At 53.9% G+C, this 16,303-nt stretch overlaps 1 protein-coding gene across 17 annotated transcripts in view; it reads right to left on the bottom strand.

Annotated features, from left to right (window-relative positions):
• Nucleotides 1-2,937: 2,937 nt before the first annotated feature.
• The window catches only part of ZMYND8 (zinc finger MYND-type containing 8), a 125,937-nt gene continuing 112,571 nt past the window's right edge, over nt 2,938-16,303 (bottom strand). For 11 of the 17 annotated variants that reach the window (XM_047851634.1, XM_047851640.1, XM_047851632.1 and 8 more), the window contains 3 exons: nt 14,897-15,136; nt 12,813-12,958; nt 2,938-4,655 (listed from right to left, as the gene is read on the bottom strand). In XM_047851634.1, the coding sequence (XP_047707590.1) occupies nt 4,431-4,655; nt 12,813-12,958; nt 14,897-15,136 (611 nt within the window). In that variant the 3' untranslated portion in view covers nt 2,938-4,430. Of the gene's footprint in view, nt 4,656-11,705; nt 11,773-12,812; nt 12,959-14,896; nt 15,137-16,303 lie in introns of all 17 variants that reach the window. The other 6 variants (XM_047851644.1, XM_047851636.1, XM_047851638.1 and 3 more) reach the window with 1 other exon arrangement.

The following is a 16,303-nucleotide window of genomic DNA, read 5'->3' as shown; positions in this document are numbered from 1 at the left end:
TCCCTGGCCGGCCTTCCCTCCCCGCAAGAGGCCGGGTCCCCGCCTCAGGCCTCTTGCGTGCCTTCTTCCTTCTGCCCGGGATGTTAGCAGCTCTCGGCTCTGCTGCGACGTAGGATCACTAAGCAGCCTTCTGTGACAGACGCCCAAGCCCCACCTCCGGGAGTGGGAGGTCGTTATTCCGGGAGTGCAGATAGGGTCTCACCAGTCACCGGTTTATTTCACATCTTGCTGGGTGCTTCTAATGATCTGCCAGCATTAACGACCGCTGCCCTCGTCGTCACGGCTCGGTACCCCTCCTTCAGGTTTCTGCTCGCCGTCCAGCTCCCTGGGGGGGCCGTGCCCAATCACACCCTGCCTCCTTTACTCACCTGATGCAACACCGTCCCTGCATCATATGCGTATTTGCTTCCCGTGGAGAGTGTCAGAGGGAGGAGGAGAGAGGCCGTTCAGCGCTGTGTCCTCAGTGCTTAGTTCATGCCGTGTCCGGGGAAGCAGCTGTCACCCGAATGAACTTTGGCCCAGCTTCTCTCTGTCCCCGGTGGTCCAGCTCGGGCTCTGTGGGGCTGCAGTTCTAGGCGGCGGCCACCAGGTGGCGAGAGTGCCCAATCGCGTTCCAGGCCGCGGCAGCAGGCCCTGCCCCCACGCCAGGCCCCTGGTCAAAGTAGCGAGGGCCATGGCCGTGGCGGACCCCACTGTGTCCTCCACCTTCTCCTTTGTAGATTCAAAGTCATCGGGCATCGGCAGACACTCGACCGGGACTAAAGCCGGAGAGGAAGGCCCTGCAGCCCTGTCCTCCCAAGTCCTCCTCCTCTCGCCTAGCCACTCACAGACCCTCTAGTGCAGCCTCGGGGACCCCGGGGCCACTGTTTGGGGACCGAGGACCCGTGCACTGGAGGCTGTGACATGCACGGTCTTCTTACATCCCAGGGTCACGTGTCCACAGGGGAACAAAGGGGCCCCAGACCTGAGCCTTAGGGAACAAAGCCCGAGGCCTCAGGTTAAGTAAAAAAGAAAAACAACACAGCAGGTCAGGGGTCAGGTGCTGCCCGTTTCTGTTCCAAAAGGAAGGAAACCTGCCTCCCCGCGAGGGTCTGTAAATACAGACTGAGGGATGCGGAGGAGGGGGCCCTGGGAGAGCCAGCGAGGCTGGGAGCACACCCGTGGTTTTTCAAATTTGAGGCATGGACCTAGCCCCATAAATAGCAAATTCAACATTTTTTTTAAGGCACCGGTTTCTCTACCGCTGAGTAAGCCATGTTATCCTCTGGTGTCTCTCCTCTCTGGGAGGCTGCAGCCGTGACCGCTGGGGGCAGGGTCCGGGGGCCGAGGTGTCCCTGCTCAAATGTCACCCCAACTCTAGGAGCTCTGTGTCCTTCCAAGCTTTCGGGACACAGCAGTGACCGGATCAGCCTTCCCCTCACAGAGCTCACGTTTGAGTGGGAAGTCATAAATATGTATGAACTTTGCTCAAGGACATGAAAACCAGGAAGAGACAGAGGATAATCGGGGGAGGGGAGTGGCTGCTTCAAGAGGTGACGTCTGAAAGCTGATGCCAGCGACAGAGGGTGTGCCAGGCCAAGGGCACAGCAAGTGCAAGGGCCCCGGGGGCCGAGGCTGGAAGCGGCTTGCTGGAGCTAAAAAAACGGGGCGACAGTGCGGTCCTGCTCACAGTCTCCGCCTCTTCCCCTAAAGGGGGCTGTGTCCCCCGCCCCTCTGTGGACTTCAAATGATAAGGGAGGGTGCCCATCCGTGCCCAATGAAAGGAAGCCAAACAAATTTTTAACTCAAAAAAAGACAATGCCCATTTACTAGAAAGAGCACTTTAATAGGAGTCCAATTAGAGTCTTTCACCAGCTCCATGGCCTTGAGCTACTTTTTTTTTTAATACTTATTTTGAAAGAGAGAGAAACAGAGAGAGATACTAAGGGCAAAGAAGGGAGGGGCAGAGAAAGAGAGAGAATCCCAAGCAGGCTCTGCACTGTCAACGCAGCGCCAGATACAGAGCTCGAACTCACCAACTGACTTGAGCTGAATTCAAGAGCCAGGCGCCTAACCAACTGAGCCATCCAGGAGCCCCTGAGCTAGTTACTTCTTTGGGCCTATTTCTAGACAAACCCATGGCGGGTGACATTAGGATGGTGAACAGCCCCTTCTGGCTTGGCTTACGCCACACGAACGCGGTGGGCCACAGACCCCGGGACGTCCGGTGCCCTCTACACCGAAGGAGCAGCCACACCCCCACCTTGCGGCTCGTCAGCCACGCGAAGCTCACAGCGTCTTTGTACCCACTGGTCCCCGTCTGGGACGCTCACCCAACTCATCTTCCCGCAGCCAAGCTCTTCGTTGTGACCTGGGGTCAAAGGTCACCTCCAAAGACAAGCCCAGAACAGTCCCAGTGAAGAGCGGCCACCTGTCAGCCCTCGGTCCTTTGAACATATCCCCGTCGTGTTCCTTCCACAGCAGTGGTCAGCGCACGGCCTGCGGCTTGACTCCAGCCCATTCCCTGCTTTGGTATGGCCTGTGAGCTGAGAATGGGGTTTACACTTTTAAATGGTTGAACAAGAAACACCTTGTGACCCAGGACAGTTAAATGACCGGGGTGTCCCTGAGCAGAGCGGGGGGTCACACGCTCCCCAGGGAGCTCGCCTAAGCTCAGGCCCGCCATCCAAACCACAGAAAGACCGTCGCCTCCCCTCTCGCTGTCTTGCTAAGACTGGTCAGGATTTCCCGCTCGTTTCTCGGTCTCTGTCAGTAAATTCCAAGGAGCCGGGGCTTCCCGGGAAAAACGCCCACCGGGGGCCCTTAACTTCCAGTGTGCCCGCCGCCCGTGGGGATCCTTCCTGTGCTCTCACGGCCCCAACTCCTGTGCTGGGGCGTGCGAATCGGACACGGCCATCCCGACCGAATGGAAAACTGCGAAGTTGAGGACGACCGAGCCATTTTTCCAAACAGTTTAATTAAAAAAAGGTAAAGAATCTGAAAAAACCGGGGGGAGGGGTGGAACCCAAAAAAGCACACCGTGGGAGTGCACTGGCTCAGTCACAAAGAAACGCCGTCATCGAAAAAGATATTTAAGTTTAATACAAATTTTATACAAAGAAAATGTGAAAAAATACTTCCATATGCTAAAAGCAATTAGGCTTCGCAAATAAGGCCAGCTAGGCTATTTTTTTTTTTTTTTGACACCTGCAATTCACAAATGTTCTTTCTCTCTTCTTCTATACTCTCTTTTTAGTTCTTCTCTAATATGTATGGGGAACTAGCTGGAAACTGTACAATTCACATCCTCTTATCAACAATGAAGAGAAAGTAAACAGGACTAAAATATACAACAGAATGTACTGGAATGATACCGTACAGTTAATTTTCTCATATACATACATCACCTTTTTGCTTTGTTCAATGCGTTTTGTTCGACACAACATACAAAATGGTACTACCGTATACGTAGTGTGACAGGGAGCGTGGCCGGTGTCTGGCATTCTCTCCCACCGCCTTTGTTTCATGCTTCCATAAAAACGTAAAATCCCATCGTATAAATAATACATACATGCTTCATCCCGGACTCCCATGTCCTCTGCGTGCATCCTGCCTTTGAGTTTCTCACTTCCGAGAGGCACAGCATCTCTTACCAAGTATGTGTGAGTGTGTGTAAAAGGAACCACAAAGCAAAGAAAAGACTTCTCTTTGTTCCAGAGCTTAGGACGCCTAACACTTTCTCTGCTCTCTTCGGCCGAGCTGAGCGGGGCTTGCTTCTTCTGTGTATCTTCTGTAAACAAGGACCTGATTTCTTCCCTTTTCGAGTAGTCATTGCCGAAATCACACAAAATAAACTAGCTTCTCCCTGTCCTTCGGGGCCAGAGAGCTTGCATTTTATAACACAGTAACGTAGTATTGGAAAGGGGCCAATGGCTTGACGTGATGTGCCCACGACGGCACAGATTCTGTGCCGAAAACTCCTGATTCCAATGTGCTGCATACAGACGTATGAATGAAAACGGCTCACTTTCCCCCGGGGCGTCCAAGGACGAGGGCCTGTGTGCCACGGCGATCCTGGGGCCTAGTCACCATGCCACAGGGACAGCCAGGCTGACCAACCATCCCTCCTCCTCCAACGTCAAAACATTCCTTTTGTGGTTGGGTGTTTCTTGTTTTTTTAATCGTTTTTCTTTTTCTTTCTTCTTCTTTTTTTTTTTTTTTTTTTATAAGTTAAAGTCAATACAAATATAAAAAGGGGAAGGTCCTCTAGGTTCAATGACATCCACAAATTGTACATTATTTACATCTAAAGCATAGATTTCGTGTGGGTCAAACAGTCCTCAGTCACTGCTAATGCCGGACGCACTGTAGTGTGGGCTGCCCTCCGTGTCGAGGGCCAAGGCCAAGTCGGGGTGTCTGGAATTCTCAAGTCTGAAGGAGGCTCTCCTGTCTCAGGTTTCCTTGCCGCTTCCTGTTGCCCTGGTGTCTGGTTTCTTTTTCCTCCACGGGGTGGGTGGCTTGTGTCGCGACTTGTCCCTAGTCCCAGAAGGTGTCCAGCCGAGACTCTTTCGGGAGGAGGCTCTTCGAACTGGCACTGGTGTTGTGCTCGGAGCGTGTGGATCCTCGCTTCTCGTCGCTGCTGCCCCAGCAACTAGACTTACTGCCCCGGGAATGGTCTGTGGAGGAGAAGCAACAAGAAGCGACGTTGAGCCTTCCCGCCACCTCCACCGCAGCAGAGCCACCCGGCCCCCTGCCCCGCGGCTCCCCTCCGGGCGGCCTCCCGCCGCCTCCCAGCGCGCGTGGGTCTCTAGAGCACAACTCTACGGCCGGTTAGACAAACCCAAGGGCATCACATCACAGAGAATCGAGATGGGTGATGAGGGCACCGAAGTGCCCAGGGAGGCACCTCTCACGCGGTACCTGGAACCGCAGACCCGCGGCCATGACAGAAGGACACCAAGCACTCAGGTGCTTCTGTGTCCACGCCGGATGCTGGAAAAAGGCACCAAAATGTGGCGATATTTTTCCTTCCTCATATTAGAATTTCTTCAGTCAATTTACAGACAACTCGAAAAGCAGACCTATAACCAAACCACCTAAGGGAGAGGATCACAGAGAAGGAAGAAGAGGAGGAAGAGGAGGAAGAGGAGGAAGAGAAGGAAGAGGAGGAAGAAGAGGAGGAGGAGGAGGAGGAGGAGGAGGAGGAGGAGGAGGAGGAGGGAGAGGCCAGAATGGTTATGTCCGGCTGGACACACACACACCCACAGACTCCCATCAGGGACAGGCTGCAGGGTCCCTGGAGGATACAGAACCAGAGTTAAGACCCAGGACAGCTTCAAGGACGCGTGACCACAAAAAGCTCAACAGTGGCTGAGAAGATCCGAGGCAGGTGAAGGAAGAGGCAGAGGAGGGAGTCCGTAAGCTGCCACGCAGCTCAGCTCAGGCCAGCACGGGTGACGGCAAGGGACCCGTCAGCATGCCAAGGCCCCATCAAGCCTGGGATCATCTGCCAAGTTCAGAGAGGCTGGGATGAAATTTTGTTTTTAAGTTTCTGGAGGTGGGATGGTAATAGTCAAAGAAGCCAACGGTCAAGCTCGGGGACAGAATCAGAGTGAGAAAGGGACCAGATCAGAGCCGGGGAGTGCCATTTCTTACCGCCTGGTACCAAGGAACGTGTACACTTAGTCACGTGTTCCTGTTTTGGAAGACAAGTGGCAAAGAGAGAAAGAAAAGTCTAAAGTGATGTGTTCATTCAGGAGACTTCTCTATGGCCATTTGCATCAGTGACCAAAAGGGGGCAGTATTCTGGCAGGCAGTCCTGAATCCACCTCCTCTTCCTGGTTCTTCCCTACCCGTGAAGCCTACGCGGATGGTTCTTCTCGAAGGTCTCTGGGAAGCGGCGCGCTTGGTCATCGTCCAACAGGACAAAAATCCCACAACGGTGCAGTCAGGTGAAGGCAGACACCGGGCCTGAGCTCAGCACGGCACCTGCACCACGGACCGGGCCGGCCACCGGCCACGGGACCTGGGCCCTCACGCAGACGGGACAAGGGGCACTGGCTGGTTCCGCCAACCACCGCAGGGGAGAATCGGGACCTCTATGGACAAGGCCAAGGCTGATCCCTTCCACGAAGCACACCGTACACTCTGGCTCCCGTCTCCTACCGCGGTTTTCAGCGGCCACGAGAGGCCCCGCTGAGAAGCGTGGAGGGCAGAGCGAGACGCGCCGCTCACAACGACAGCAGAAAACAAGACGACGACGCACGCACGCACAGCACGAGGCTTCCGCGGGTCCCGGCCCCGTCGGTGAGGCGGGGCCGTACTTCCCCTTCTGGGCTGGGTAGCCGGGGCATGGCCGGGGCGCAGGCGGGTTGCTTGCCACACAGCTGCCGTGGGCTGAAGAGGCGCGGCCCCGGCAGCCTCGGTGTCCGTCAGGGAGCTCAGGTCGCCACAAGCCAGGCACCCGCTACGCACTCAGCACCGTTAGCCCTATTCTCTCCGCGCCACTCTCCGACCCGACGCCCTCACAGCGACGAGGGCTTCTTGTCCTAATGGACATTTTTAAACCACGAACGGAGGGGTCACTGGACGCAGCGCTGCATTACAGGCGGGAAGCGAGGTACCCGATGGCGCCAAAGCAACTCTGTAGGCCAGATTCTTCAGCATGTTGGAAACGCAATTCTCAGAACCACCAGCTCTGCCAACAGCCTAATCCGACCAGCAAAACCAGAGGTGCGAGAACCACACTAAGGCGGGAAACAGCACCCAAGGAATCCGGATTCTTTTGGGGGAATGAAAACTCCTCTACCGCCAAGCCTGACGGAGGACAAGGCCGGGAGGGGAGGGCAAGGAAGGTGCCGCGGTGAGGACTGAGGAAGGGGCTACAGATGACGTATCGAGTGACCAACGTCCTCAGCCACGATGATGGGACCGCAACAAGTAACGTCTGGAAACGAAGAGCCAGGTATTAGGGATATGAAAGGAGTTTCAATAAAATAAGGGGTACGGTGAAGAGCTTGGTGGGGAAATCACGCAAGGTACGACAAGAGAAGGACACAGAAACTCCAGGAGAGAGCACAGCCGTGCCAGAACGGAACCGTCATCACGGCACTCGGTGGGCCGGGCAACGCACAGCACGCTCAGGATGGCGGGCACCCGGACTGAAGTTCTCCGGCTTGGCCCACTGCCGAGCGTGGGGCGGTTAAGGGTCCGAATGCGCCTGTTCTCAACCTCGAGGAAGGGAAGTCACAGCGAAGCAGAGGGCGGTCTCAACACGGTCGGGGGCGGGGGGGGGGGGGGACCGCCGAGAGAGGGGTCCACAGTCGCTGTCGCTAGCGCTCAAATCCAGAACTAAAGCATGAGTGTTGTCCTTGACCCATGGAACCTCCAGAGCACAGAAATGGTGATATCCATCATTTGGGAGGAAGGGGAGAAGAGCGGTCATCAGTGACCCCAACCCTCACCTTCATAAACCAGAAGTCAGCAAGCAAGGTCTAAAACTAACGCTCAGAAATAGGACAACAGGGAAATACGTTATTTGTAAGGAAGGAGGGAAGTACCAGAGACATCACTGGGGACAGGGCCTAGGAACTGTCTCTGTACTATAACTATACGCATGTTTTACTTCGAAATCTTAAAACTATTATTTACTTGGGGGGGGGGGGGCCCACACAGAGAGAGAGAGAGAGGGAGAGAGAGACAATCCCAGGCCGACTCCACGTTATCAGCACAGAGCCCGATGTGAGGTTTGAACTCAGAAACCATGAGATCGTGACCTGAGCATGAATGGAGTCAGATGCTTACCCGACTGAGCCACCCAAGCGCCCCTAAAATCTTAAAAGACAAGCAAATAGCAAGGAGGCACGTACCCCCACGGAACCTTTCTCCCACCCCCAGACTCCTCACCACACCCTTCCGGCACCAGTAGGCACGGAGAACCCCGGTGTGTCCAAAGCCCTCTTTCCTCCACAAGGTTTCATCTGCACGGTCACCAACATCAAGAGCTGGCGGAAGTTAGACGTACGAGGAGTTTGAAGAGGACAGCGAACGAGTCAGCGTTTTTGCTCTGACACAACTACTGGCTTGGGTGAGAAACAGAGGAAGGGGAAGACAGAGGACACCGTCCTGACTGGGCCCCGGGCACCTCCGTCTCCCTCCTGCTCACACTCTGGGCTGTCGCGGCAACACTTCCTGGAAAACGCTCCCTCTCCTCCAGTTTCTGACAGGGAGCACCATGGTGCTCCCCCTTGGCTAATATGCCTTCCGTCCCGCCTCGTCCCGAGTCGGAAACGCGGACGCCTCCTGAATGCGGTCCCGGATGCACCTCTTGCTTTCGCCAAGACCCGTAGAGAAGGTCCCTCCTGCTGAGGACACCCTGGGATTCTAACCTTGTCTCTTTGCGAGACAAGGTCTCAAAACACCATTTCGAATTAAAAAGGTCCACGGTTATTCAGGGCTTAGGGCTCGGTGGTGACCGGGCCGAACGAGTCTTATGGACACGTCTGCCTGGGCTGGGGAAGGAGGCAGGGCAGCCTGGAGGCCGTGCCGTTGGTTCAATATGGTGGCCACTAGCTCCGCGATGCTATTTAAATGAAGTAATATAAAATGTTAAATTCTATTCCTCAGTTACGTCAGCCACAGTACAAGGGTCCGACAGCCATGTGTGGCAGGCGGCTACCACAGGGAACAGGGCGTATACAGAACCACGCCATCACTGCAGAATGTTCTAGGGGAGAGCACCGCTCTAGGGGCAGATGCAGGGTGTCAAGGAAAGAAGCTGGAAGCGCAGGAGGATATTTAAATGCCTAGGGAAGGAAGCAGGTGAACACGACATCTGGCTACGACAGAGGCTGGATACGGAAAGGCCGGCGAGGCTGGAGGAAGGCGTGGAGGAGGCCTGGGTGCTGGAAGGGGAGGCAGGGCCTGGCTGCGCTCCCCGGAAGGAACAGGCAATGCCATGTGCGGTCAGTGACATTGGAGGGATGGGCTGGGAGGTTTGAAACCGAGAACTGCGGAAGCTGCCCTTGTGGAGAGTGCAAACAGAGGCTGAAATGCAACAAATTTGGTAAGATGACCAGGCAGATGGAAATGTGTGCTTCTGAGGTCAGTGGTCAAGATCAGTGTGTGTGGTAGAATGAGTGTGTCCCGAGTGATCTTCTCCGGCTGAGCTCCAATGCTGGCTGCAGGGGAGTTAAGACATAGATGGCTGGGGTCTGAGCAAGGCAAGGTTTTGCCAAATGGACATGTGGAGAAAACCAGAAGGTGTGGGAGACTGGGTTCCATTAGCGAGGGTGCTGCTGGGATGAGCCGTGGAAACCAAGCTGGGGAAGCAGGGAGGTGAGGAAAGGAAACAGTTAGTAGATCTGGAAGCAGGGGCAGCGGGGAGAAGCCACATCTACAGCCCTGACTTTCCCCAGACATCGGTGCCTTATTAGCTGAGCCACACAAAACAGCCAACCGTTTTTGACTCACGATTTCCTAGGGGTCAACTTAAGTATTCCCAACGCAGCGGGTGAGAGCACGTGTGGGGTCAGAGAATTCTGGACTGAAGTCCAGGCTCCAGTAGTTAAGTCACTGAGTTACTTGTGCATGTAACTTAACTTCTCTGGGCCTCAACGTCCTCGTCTGCATAATGGGAACAGTAACTTCTCTCACCGAAGTTGGGGATAAACACAATGAAGTGTCCAACCGCTTCATGCTCTTCTCCTAAGCACCCATTAAATGCTCTTCTGACTTCCCTTAAAGCTCCAGAAGACAGGGGCGCCTGGGTGGCTCAGTCGGTTGAGCGTCCGACTTCGGCTCAGGTCATGATCTTGTGGTCCGTGAGTTCGAGCCCCGTGTCGGGCTCTGTGCTGACCGCTCAGAGCCTGGAGCCTGTTTCGGATGCTGTGACTCCCTCTCTCTCTGACCCTCCCCCGTTCGTGCTTTGTCTCTCTCTGTCTCCAAAATAAACGTTAAAAAAAAATTTAAAAAAAAGTTCCAGAAGACAGGAGTTGTCTGCCTTGTTCACCCCTAAATCCTCAGCCCTAGCACAGGACCTGGTCCCAGAGACACTCAACAAACTCTCACACGCCTCCAACCCTCTGCGAAAAGCCTAGCGCCATGCATCCTCCAAGAACCAAAAGCGGAATTCAGGATCTTGCCCTCCCTCCCTTCCCCGATCCCGCCCTCTCCCTGTCCCCACCCCCCCATCCTGTCACCGAGGGACTCCTCCAAGATTATTTTCTCTGCCTCCACCCAACCAGTACCAAGTCACCAACATCTTCTGCCCCTGGGCTAGGGAATACCTCGTCACCGAGAAGTGCAATAGGGCAGATCTCCCAGCCAGCGTCCTGTCTGCAGTCCCCCTGGATGAGACAGATTCCATACTGCACGCCGCCCTCCAAAGTTCCCAGCTCCGTGCTTATCCCACCTCGCTGCTCAAAACCTCAACAGCGCCCCCTGTCGGAAGTCATGGTCCCCCTACCCTGGGCCTCGCTCACACCACCTGGGCAATTCTGACCTGTCCACAACCTTCCTACAGCCTGTGTATTCCAGGTTTTTACTCGCAACTCATTTTAAACTTCAATAAGAAAGGAACTGTATATCGCTACCTAGATCGCGGGCAGAAAATCCAAAATCCTCACCACAGATAGAGGGCAGCTCTACAAATACACATAATGAAAACCAAACCGTAGACTTAAGGTCCAGGTAAGCCTTTGCGAAAAGGAGAAACTAGAAAATATCAAAGAGATGTGCAAAGCATCTTAGCGCTAAACTGAACTGTTCTCAGAGATTTAGTCAGGGGACTGAAGGCAAGGGAGAGGTAGGTTTTCAATAGGCGATTCAATCGTATTTAATGCCAAGTTCTCATTCTCCCTCAAGTCAGCTCCTGCTACTCCCTCTTAGCCCCGCCCTCCATCTGAATCCCAGTCTCCACCCCCTGGGGAAACTGTCCCCACCTATGCAAACAAAGGACATCAACTTCTTCCTTGGCGCACTTAATACAGAGACAGGAAATAAAATTTTCGGCTTTCAGCTTAAGGGAATCATCCAAAGGAGAAAAAGATCCTCGAGCTAAGGGACCTTCAAGTAAGCAAATTGTCCTCAACGGGGGCACCCTCTTTGAACCCTCTGGAATCACCCAAAACTCAGAAGGATGCAGGAAAATGACGCTTTGGGTGAGAACACAGGGTAGCCCAAACCCCACGTAAGAGGAAAAACTAAAAATTTCAGTCTCAGAAAACAGCCCAAAACAGCCTACTGGGTTATTCCCCAAGAAGAAAGGTTTCTACAGAAACATCATCCACCTAAAAAGTTTCTTTTCCCTAAAGGCTCAAGTGCCCTCATCCACTAACTGCGGATGCTGGGACCTCAGGAACAGAGTTCCAGATGGTTTAATTTACTGTGGTCATTTCCCTGAGGGCAGAAGAAATGCCCGAGCTACATGCACACCTCTACCCCACCCCAGGTCAGCAATAGAACCCTCTTTTATGTGGGACCCCCATAAATAAAACAAATGGAGGTAAATACTGATCAGTTTGGAGGGTGCCTGAAAGCTACCTTGCCCAGCCACTCCCTCGCCCCCCCCACAATGACCTGCCCGGGGCACCCCCAAAGATCCCTAAGGATCCACAGTGGTTGGAAAACCACTGCCATAAACCCTTAAAGATCTCCCTGAGAAAATGGCTTCCCCTCTGCCCGTGAGGAATGTGAGAGCACCGTTCACCCACCAGGGGGCAACATACCAGAGCCTTGGTTGGAGCCTAAGAGAATGGAGGAGGGCGTCTCCCTGGAGCCAGAAAGGTCGAGGGTCTAAAAATACAAAAAGAGAGAGATGGACACAAGGCACGGGGGCCAATGTAGCCCCCCAGGGAAGCCCAGGGATCCATGGGGGTGCTCATCACTGCCCCCAAGGCACCTTTGTGCCCTCTGCCTGGTATGCTCAGGCAGGGGAGGCCAGGTCAGCTGGGGTGGCCCTACACTACTGTGCTCTGTCTCCCAGAATGAAGAGGGTGGAACACAGCAATGGGGTGCGCCCTTACTCAGCTCTACAGCCTTAGCTTCTAGAACATTCACTGTGCCCTCAACTTCCTTCACTGACCTACCTACCGTCCAGATTTGTGCCACATCCAAAAAGGAGGTATATTACTTCAAAACTATGTCAGCTCGCTTTCATTTCACATTAACCTCTTACCAGGCTATACTGTCAATGAAATCAAAGGGTTTTGATGGCATAAGAACTTAATTCTTCTCCTAAGACACACTGAAATAAATACATGAGGACTACGCATGTAAAACATGATCAATGTGCCACCGAAAATACCTTCTGCAGACGACCCATGTTGCATATGCCACACACTGGGAAGTAGGGGGTGCGACCTTTCCTGGCCAATATGGCGGCTACTAGCACCGTGTGACTGCCTGTATTTGAATTAATTAAATAAAATGTCAAGTGCGAGAGTCTCTGCTCACACCAACCCTCCAAGGGCTCAACAGCCACGTGTGGCTAGTGGATACCATACTGGGCAGAGCAGACACAGAACACTCCCATCATCACAGAAGGTTCTACTGGACAACGCTGTGATAAGCTTTGAGAGTCCCCAGAGAGCAGCTGCCGAATCACACGAATGTCAACTCGGGCTCCGCGTCGCTCTGTCCCTGCCCGCATGCCCACTGGTGAAAAGGAGGCCTGCTAAGCCTGTCACCCCCACCAGCAGTCTGACTGCCCCACCTCGAAGACAGACCTCCCACAACATGGGACTTGCAGAGGAGACAGGCATGGGGACAGGTCCTGAGACGCCACCTGGCCCTAAGTGTTGGTGTCACTGGCCAAAGGCGAGCAGCTTACTCACCGAGCCGCTGTCCTTGCTTTTCTCCGTGGAAGGCTCCTTGTCTTTTGAGGTGCTGGCGGCATCTGTAGGGGCCGCCTGTGTGCCAGAAGTCTTGTTTAGTGTTTCTGTGTTTACCTCGGCGTCTGCTTCCTGCTGAGGAGCAGTAGCTGGGGGGGAACGGAAGAGAGAAGCCACGTATAAGCTGAGGGCCACGGCTTCCAGAACCACAGGAAGCCGCGCACTGCACGAGGCCACGCCATCGCTCGGAACAACTCTGACCCGACCGCTGTCTGTAACAGAGGTACCTCTGCTCAGCCCCACCCAGGAGAACAGGCCCAAAGTGGCCAGGACTCCAAAGTTTTCCAGAAGCTGAAATTCCAAACATTGTGTGAAAATATGTGAATTTTTAGTAGTTCATTAATTCAAGTTTTGTTAAGTCATCCCAGACCCAAAAGCATGGCGGGAGAACAAATGAAGCCCATCGGCAGGGCCAGCCTGGAATCGGGGATCTAGAATTACTCATTTCACAATTTCTAATTTTAGATCGATTTTATCCCCGTAGACTTCCTTCCTTCCGAGGCAGGGCTGGGAAACCCATGTGAAAAACGACACGATGGCAAAGACAGAGTCTATGGAGATGGTAGGAGCTTGGACAAACTGAAAAAGAGCATTTGAGAGGAATTTCAGAAGGACGGACATTATAATGCCACAAAGAAAGGAAAACTGAAGGACATTTTGGCCATCTTGTCATAACAACAACAATGGGTCATCAGACACACTACAGAACATAGGAGAACTTAACTCTACCGCTAGAAGAGATTTAAAGTAGCCATTAGGAAGACATCTCCCTGAAGGACAAAGGACCCAACAACGTATAGTTCAATACTGCCTTTTTAAAATAATGAAATACACAAGATCTCTCTAGAGCGAGAGCTGGCAAACCAGTGCTACCTGTTTTTGTGAATAAAGTTTTACTGGAACAAAGCCTTGCCCACCACTTACACCTTGTCTATGATTGTCCTCTCCCTAAATCAGTACAGTAGAGCAGCTTCAACAAATCGTAAATTATTTATCCCCTGGACCTTCACAGAAAGCATTTGCCAACTCCTGGCCGCTGGAGTGCTTCTCAATTGTGGTCACCTATCACCTTCCAATTTTTGCCAGGGTGAAAGACACACTGCCTGGTCGTATTATTCATGTTTTGTTTTGTTTTTTTTAACGTTTTACTTATTTTTGAGAGAGAGACAGTGAGACAGAGAGTGAGCAGGGGAGCGGCAGAGAGAGGGAGACACAGAATCTGAAGCAGGCTCCAGGCTCCAAGCTGTCAGCACAGACACTGACAGCACAGGGCTCCATCCTGTGAACAGTGAGATCATGACCTGAGCTGATATCGGACACTTAACTGCCTGAGCCACCCAGGTGCCCCTATTTATGTAATTTTAAATTAAATTCTTCAAAATGGAAAGTAATAAACTAATAAAGCTAATACTGTTTGTCAGAAATACAAGCTAACTGTAAAAACGGTTGATTTCGGCTCAGGTCATGATCTCGGCTCAGGTCATGATTTCGCGAGGCATGGGACGAGCCGTGAGTCGGGCTCTGTGTTGACCGCACGAAACCTGCTTGGGAGTCTCTCTCTCTCTGCCCCTCCACCGCTCGTGCCCGCAAACATATTCTCTCTCTCGAAATAAACCAACTTAAAAAAAATAATTAAAGAGCAGGATTTCTCAGTATCAGTACGACTGACATTTAGGGCCAGATCATTCTTCCGCACGGGGGCGGGGAGGGGGCCCGTCTGGCGCACCGCGCGGGGTTCGGCAGCAGCATCCCTGGCCTCCGCCCTCCGGAGGCCGGCGGCCCGCCCCTCGGTGAGGATGACCACACACGTCTGTGGTCACTGCCTGTGTCTCGGGGTGGGGACCAAAATCACCGCACCGAGAACCACTGCCACATGAAACGACAGTCCGGCAAGTAACAGAACGAGGCCCCACGTTCACAACAGCCGTGCCTCGAGCGTCTGCCGGGCGCGCGCACGCTGCCCGCTCGTGCGCGACGGTCACGGTCGTCCGGCGAGACCCGCCAGGGCAGGCCCCGCGTGGCCGTACCTGACTGCGTACAGGACTTCATGTGCTCGGGCCAGTGGGCCTGCTGGCAGGGGTAGTCGCAGTAGCTGGTGTTCCAACAGCAGTAGAAGATGGCCTCCTTCTTGCAGTTGGCGCACCACTGCTTCTTCTTGGTCTCGTCCACCGCCTGCTGCTTCTCCAGCTCCAGCTGCTTCTTCACCTCGGCGATGAGCCGGTCCCGCTCCTGCTCCAGGCTCTGCCGCATCTCCGCCATGGTCAGCTCTGCCGGGCGAGGGGAGAGGACATCGGCTGCATCACTGGTCCCCCCACCCCCCGCCCGGGGCTTGGAAACTTTCACACCAGATCGGAAAGGGAGTCCAGGACGGGCACGGGTGCGGGTCCTGGCTCGGAGGGGGCTCAGCTGTGCGACGCCCCCGCCCCCCCCCCCCGCGCCCCAGGCGAGTAACCTAGCCTCACTGAGCCCCAATATCTGCATCTGTAAAGCGAGCATTCGTCACGTGATCAGACAGAGCTGCGCGGGGAGAGAGAACGCCAGGCACCTAGCACGCAGGGAGCCGGAGCCCCACGGGGATCCTGGGGGAAGTCCTCGAATAAACCCGTGACCCAATTTCCACGAAGCCCACTCTGAGTTTTGTCACCAGCATGGACTTTTCTAACAACCAAATACTACAAGGCACCTCGTGTTGCACCCTGGATCAACTCACTTCACCTTCATACTAATCCTGGGAGACCAGCTCTAACCGACTGTTCCTTTCGGGGGCGCCCAGGCCACTCAGTCAGCCAAGTGTCGGACTCTTGCTTGCCACTCAGGTCATGATCGCATGGTTCCTGAGTTCGAGCCCCATGTGGGGATCCCTGCTTGGGATTCCTCACCCCTGCCCCCCCCCCCACTTCTCTCTCTCCAAAATAAATAAATAAGCTTTAAAAAGGGGCGCCTGGGTGGCGCAGTCGGTTAAGCATCCGACTTCAGCCAGGTCGCAATCTCGCGGTCCGTGGGTTCGGGCCCCGTGTCAGGCTCTGGGCTGATGGCTCAGAGCCTGGAGCCTGCTTCCGATTCTGTGTCTCCCTCTCTCTCTGCCCCTCCCCTGTTCATGCTCTGTCTCTCTCTGTCCCAAAAATAAATAAACGTTGAAAAAAAAAATTTAAAAAAAAAAAAAGCTTTAAAAAAAAAATCCCTTTCATAGATGAGGAAACTGAGGCATACAGCCAATAAGGGCACAGCTGGCACTAGAGCTCAGACACACTTTCTATTCGGTGAGCTCAGTGGCCATGGACTAAATCTACCAGACAGGGCGTTGTGACTTGCTCTGACCGATCAACTACCAAAGTGCTCAGTCCGCTGAGGCTTCGCTAATTTCACTTCAGATAGGAAGGTTCCCATGCCATTCACCCCGGGGGTGGGGGTGGCCTGCACACCAAAAGAAAAGT

Source organism: Prionailurus viverrinus, chromosome A3, assembly GCF_022837055.1.
Source record: "Prionailurus viverrinus isolate Anna chromosome A3, UM_Priviv_1.0, whole genome shotgun sequence".
NCBI lineage: Eukaryota > Metazoa > Chordata > Mammalia > Carnivora > Felidae > Prionailurus > Prionailurus viverrinus.
Note: the sequence above shows the minus strand (reverse complement) of the source record. Positions and strands in the feature narration are given on the sequence as shown.